The 6309-nt window shown below is 35.6% G+C and overlaps 1 protein-coding gene across 5 annotated transcripts; it reads right to left on the bottom strand.

Moving 5' to 3' along the window:
- Positions 1–712: 712 nt before the first annotated feature.
- LOC130806150 (uncharacterized) lies at positions 713–6000 on the bottom strand. Of its 5 annotated transcripts, none has more exons than XM_057671102.1 (6): positions 5704–6000; positions 4731–4853; positions 3653–4458; positions 3460–3565; positions 2722–2927; positions 713–1223 (listed from the first exon to the last, which is right to left on the bottom strand). In XM_057671102.1, the coding sequence occupies exons 3-6, from the start codon at positions 4396–4398 to the stop codon at positions 953–955; spliced, it is 1329 nt and encodes a 442-aa protein (XP_057527085.1). In that variant the 5' UTR covers positions 4399–4458; positions 4731–4853; positions 5704–6000; the 3' UTR covers positions 713–952. The 5 variants fall into 5 exon arrangements, with proteins under 5 accessions (XP_057527085.1, XP_057527081.1, XP_057527084.1 ...); XM_057671098.1 differs by having other exon boundaries at positions 3653–4524; XM_057671101.1 differs by lacking the exon at positions 4731–4853.
- Positions 6001–6309: the final 309 nt, after the last annotated feature.

Here is a 6309-nt window from a genome sequence, read left to right on the forward strand (position 1 = left end):
ACGTGCAGATTATAACATATTTTGAACATATGACAAAGTCTGGAAAATTTTTGTCCTATCAGAAATGGAATTCAGGCTTGCATCCTCAATAGAACTATCCGCCTAAATGGAGATGGTCGTGGGTCGGATTGGAGTCGGCTCTAATTAGCCAAACCCAAACCTGTTGAGTCTAATGGGTCTAGCAACCTAAACGAGTCCTAAATAACTCTTAATTTAATTAATCATACTTTAATGTTTTTACATTTTAAAGGTTTCATTATTACTAAAATGATTATATAGGTTGTATATTAGCCTAAATTAAATCTAAATACATTTAGAACAAACTTAAAATTGATTTTAAATTGTATAATAAGTCGGGTCAAGAGCAGGTTTGGCGGGTATGGAACAAGTCTAGCGAACCTGGGTCTTAAATAGGTCCAAAAAGAAGGTCTAAGTCAAGTCTAGTTCTGAAGACCCTAGACCCAAACCCATTTATTTTTTTGGACCCAAAATAAGATCTTGGCCAAGTCTCACAAAATTGGACCTGAACCCTAAAATTTGGAGCGGGTCTAAGGCAAGTCTGGAGTATAATAGGGTCTTGGATCTATGACCATCCCTAGGCACAGACAGTTATCGAGTAAAGTCCAAGTAATGCTGACAAGAGTAGGACCGAGTAAGGTTGCTTTCACAAAAGGCAGTTAGAAGCAGTTACTGCTCGAGACCGACACTGCTATTAAGAGAATGACATTGCTATCTATGGCGGCAATAAAATGTCCACAAAATCTATGGTGGCTGAAATATTGAATCTGTTTTTTACATTTGTATCTGTATTGACAAAGTTGTATACAATTGGGGTAAATCCAAGACCAGCTACCCTAGTGTAAGAACATTAACCAACATAAATTTACATATCAGCTGTTAAAAATTGAATAAAGTTGGTATTAAAGAATCAATGAGGGGTTCTGATCAGATATCATAAGGATCCTTTGCAACATTTAAGTACGCAATCTTCCAAAAATTTGGTCAGCTGAGATGTATACAATTGCGGGTCATTCCGAAAGTGATCTACATGAGGCGTGGTGACGAAGTTGCAAGATCTGACCTCAAGCCCAGATTTCCGCTGCTGCTCTATAAATGATTCTACACAGCTTGCTGGAATAACCCTATCCGAAGAACTGTAAATATACAACTGTGGGCAGCTTGGCTGCCTGGATGACAGCAGTCCCATAACATCTGTTAGTCTCCTGTGATAGTTAAGAGACAAAGTGTATAAGAATGGTATCTCCATGGAATTAAATTTGAGAAAGCTTGTAAAACACATGATGGAATAACATTTGACAAGGCTTGTAAAACAAGATAAGCTTAGCTTACGCAGACTAAACTAGAAAGACTTGTAGCTTACTTCTAGCAATTAAATGGTGCAGACATACAAACAAAAGTAAATCTGGCATCGAGTCTCATAAAAATAATATTCTTGCAAACCTCTACCCCAACTTCCAGAAACAACCTAATTGAGACAACATGATACCCCTCCCCTGTATTCCACACCATTGTTTGCAAGTGATACACGTGAGTTGAAACGGCACAACACTCGTGAGAAGAAAAATTGATTAGTTTGCTACACAATTGAATATACGTTTCATTCCTTTGATGAGGTCCGAATAGTAAAGTGAAAAACGATTTGACATTAAGTTATCACTAACATCTCACTACTCCTAAGAGCTTGCATGGATTCATAGGAGGGTAACTCACCCGAGTGTAAAACAGTCATCGAGGAAAATGAAGGTTATAAGAGATAAGGGGTGATATTGTAGTACAGAAAACGAGGCAGTAATAGTATGGAGAAGAGAAATAGATGAGGGGATTTTCACCCTCATTGAAGGGGTGATAATTACTCACCAATACCCATACGGGGAGTTTGGTAATTGGTATTAAATGGTGATAATGAAATGAGTTTTAGTTTTAATTTGCATTAAATGTGTTATGTTATTCTCGTGGTAGTGAAGATCTCCCCATCAAACATGTTTTTTCCTTCATAATTTTCCATTACCATCTAATACCACCATCAAAATGATCATGTGTGGGAATGGACAAGTGTCACATGATTCGCTCATCTATTCGCGAATCTCGAATCGCAAAAAACGAATTATGATAGGTTTTGGACTATTCTTGGACAAATTTGAGCGAATCATGAATTTTAAAAGCGAATTATGTTATACACTCGAATGGACTTTGTGAAGAAATGAATGATTAGAGTAGGACAAATATGATTATATACCTTTTAAAATAATTTTTCCAATCTAAATTACACTAAAGTTTATTACCAGTCTCATTATTTAATACCAACAATAACAGTCATGGGGACTATGGGAACTGTTACCCTCTCGGCCTCTCCTCTCATCACATCATCATCAGGCTTTATCCTCCGCGTATCATTGCAAAAACTGCTATATTCTTTACAACAGCCTTTACACACCTTTACCTACAATGGTCGCTAGTCAAATATATAATCTTTACAACCACCTCTACTCACTTTCATTCTCTTTAATTTGACTTTTGTTACCCCTGAATCCCAATACATTAATCCTAATCCAAGTAAGCCCAAATATTACCATTTCCTATGAGGCAAAGATGAAGGACTGACAAATGACAAGCACCCAAAATTTTCTCAACAAAAGAGTGCATCCTCGTGATAGTGAAAATCTCAATAACAAGAATTACAACAAGAACAATAGTAATTACCTATTCACTGGAGGAAGTTTTAGTACCACTTTAAATAATTTCTCTAACAGCACAAGTAAAGCTGTTTCAGTAACAGCAGGTTCGAGTTCATTAACAGTTCTTGCAACAACAGAGCCCTCTTCAGCTGAATCGAATGCTTTTGTAGAACCCTGTGTTGCTATACTATGTTTTTTCAAGAAAGCAGCAGAGAAACCTGACGCAAAAACCTGCTTAAAGAAAAACAAATATGATTAAGCTCTTTAAATACTCACTACCCTTGGTATGCCAAACTCAAGTTCAAGGCAAGAAAAACCATTCCCAGATTGACATAAAAGTGATAATATGGCATACATAAAGACCTACGTGAAAATTTCGATTAATAACTAGACCAATAATTTAACAAGTATCCATGATGATCAAACAAGTCATGATTATTCAAGAAGGCACTACCAGTCCAAAACAGCTGGAATATTATACGCTCCTCAGCTAATCCCTAATTCCTTTTCATGAATCAAAACAATTCATCAACAAAGTATCAATGACTGGAAAATGGCATGAAGAGTATTCATTATTTGTTAATTATAAAATGTTACAAACTCCCATGTTATTTGTCGCCTTATATTAAAAATATATACAGCTAGAAGACAGACCAGATTCTAATTGAACAAAAATTATTCATGGAACCAAGCACACCTCAAAATGTATTTATGTTACCATCCGATATGAAAAGTATTCAGCAAAGCAGTTCGGTAACATTACCTGAGGATCTGCAGCTGCAACTGGAGCTGAATCAACTATACAACCTTTGATTCTGCCTATTAAAGAAGGGTCCAGTTTCTGAAACTTCTCTAGGGCAACTCCATATCTGGGTAGGGTAAATAAGAGCATACAATAAGTACAAGCGACAATGAAAAGCAATAGAAAATATAAGTCACATTCGGCAAGAACTCACGTTAGCCATCCTGTGTTGCTGAAAGTGTGAAATACTAGGTTCTTTCCATGCTCCTCTTCTAGCCAACCAGCAAGATGTTCTACAAGCGACTCCACGTCCTGCTCAGCTTTCCCACCAACCTGGTAGCTGAGAACCTCAGACATCGGGAACGTGAATGTAATTACATGGAAACCCTTTGAAGTATACCATTCTGCATATTTATTCAAATGCTTCTGTTTTGCTCCCAGCCACCCCAGCAATACTACAACTGTCCTAGATTTTGCAGATGAACAATCTGAATCGCCAGCAACATCAATAACAGCTGTAGGTTCTGGCAAATGCCATCGGTACAAATCTTCAGATGGCACACTTTTACTAGAATATGAATTTGTCGTGGGTTTTGAAGCCTTGGACAGCTCAGCAGATCTGTAAAGGCTAATCAAAGCTGGAGATGATCCCATCGGATTTCCAACAAAACCACAGCTTGAATTTGGTAAAGGATGACAATTAACATTCGGCACTGGTACCCGAATTCTAGTTACAAAAGACATACTAGCAAGCTTCGAGGCTGCAATATTAGATACCCATGAAGGTTCCAAATTTAGAACTGATTTATAGGACTGTGAAGCCAATGCTTCTGAGGCAACAGAAATACCAGATTGTTTGGGATTCCTAAACTTGATTGGAAGATCAGTAGTAACAGATGCCACAGCAACAGCAGCAGCAGTAAACAGAGGTCGTTGAAGGTTACCGAAAAAGGAACTCATGATGGAGAAATAGCTCAAAACCTCTCGATAAACAAAATGCAAGCTATATCCTCATCGAAACTGACAAAGATCACACAGCAATGAGACACAGGAAGTGAAAATCTGAGCAAGACAATGTCAGATCACCTACACAATATATCAACTAATCAACCCTCATACAAGTTAACAAGTATTATACCAGAACTCACAATACAAAAATGCAAGGCCTTAATCCCACTAATAAGGCAAAGAAAATTACTTTAAAATAAATGCTTGGAAAGCTGTATTGCTTCCATGTATAAAGGAAAGGAAACTTCCTACATAAAAGTACACAATAGATGTTGAAACATTACCTCAAGAATTGGCAATGTTCAATAAAATCGGGCTGTCAACAATATTGACAGCCCGATATTATATAAAAAAAAAAAACCCAAGCAGCAGAGGAAAATCTCAACGTGGTCAAAGACCTCTCCTTCCTGGCGCACAAACAAGAGCAAACACGTTTACATCCAATACTTTCAACCTTATGAAACCATTGCATCAAGGTGATAATCAAATTCAATTATGACGACAGTGTTAATAAACATATTGACTAGTAGGGTCAAACCGTCCAAGTCACACACGATAAGTATGAAACTATCATTCTATCAACAAGATTAGGTGAGAACACATAAGGTCTATATTCAATCTCCAAAAAATTAAAAGGGTCAACGAAACAAGCATAAATCATGCAACAAAGCATAAACATCACAATTCACAATATGACGCGTATACATGTGAAAAATAAGCCAACTTGTTCCTGTCCATGCTTCATGAATAAGCCCGTTCTCTTGACTTCATACTCACAAAATGAAATTGACAACGACATTAATAAACTCCACCAATATTTTTGTTACCTACCATATAACAATAACACAATAACAAATTGAACCTTATTTATATAGCAATCTCTTATCATGATCAATGATGATAATAAACAAAAGCAATGAGCAATTGATGATGATAATGATGAAAAGATCAATTAAAGAGATAAGAGATGGATTAAAACAAGGCCCACAACACAAATTTTGGCCGTTTTAAACCACGACAGTTCATCAATGAGATTTTTAAACATTGAACGACATCCAGTACAAACAAAGCACAAAAAACATTGAAATTGAAATAAGATCATAACCATGAATTGTAAAATTGAATTTGATGTTTCAATCGAATTTGAACAGAAAATAAAAAGTGAAGACAATTGAACAATTACCAATCAAAATCAATGCCAAGTTTAAACAAATTGTTGAACAATTAAGCTAGACGGAGCGAAAAGGGATAAATTACCTCAAATGAAATCAATATATTTCCTTTTTTTTTTTTGTTCTTTTCTCTGACCTCTGATTGCTTAAACAACAAATGACAGGGAAAACAGAAGGGAAGACGAAAACCCAAAATACAGAAAAGTAAAAACAATTAGAAGGTGGCGCCGGCAAAAGCGCCTCTTGGCGTGAAAGTAAAGCCTCCCAGTCAGATTCGGGTTTTACGGTTCTAAGAAGCCCTTTTCCTAAAGAATTGGGGATATGCTTCAAAAAAAATTAGGGGAATAGACTTCTAAAGAATATTCCGATTCCGAAAGTCATAATTTGTCTACATGACCATATTACTCTTGGGCCGTACATATATTTTTTATATCTTAAATTTTCAATGTTTTGTTACATTTCGTTTTAAATTATAAATTTTAATTATAAAATTATTAACATACAGTTTGAAAATGATAAGGGTTAAGAGATTATTGTAAGATTCTCATTTTTAATTATTTTTATAACAATTTCAGATTTAACTAAAATTCAATTTGAAATTTTTTTGTTATCCAAACACTAAATTTAAATTAAATTTATATTTTTAAATGAAATCTTCATTTCTAAACATAGCATTAATGATATTACAATT

The sequence above is a fragment of the Amaranthus tricolor genome, chromosome 2 (assembly GCF_026212465.1).
Source record: "Amaranthus tricolor cultivar Red isolate AtriRed21 chromosome 2, ASM2621246v1, whole genome shotgun sequence".
NCBI classification, from domain to species: Eukaryota; Viridiplantae; Streptophyta; class Magnoliopsida; order Caryophyllales; family Amaranthaceae; genus Amaranthus; species Amaranthus tricolor.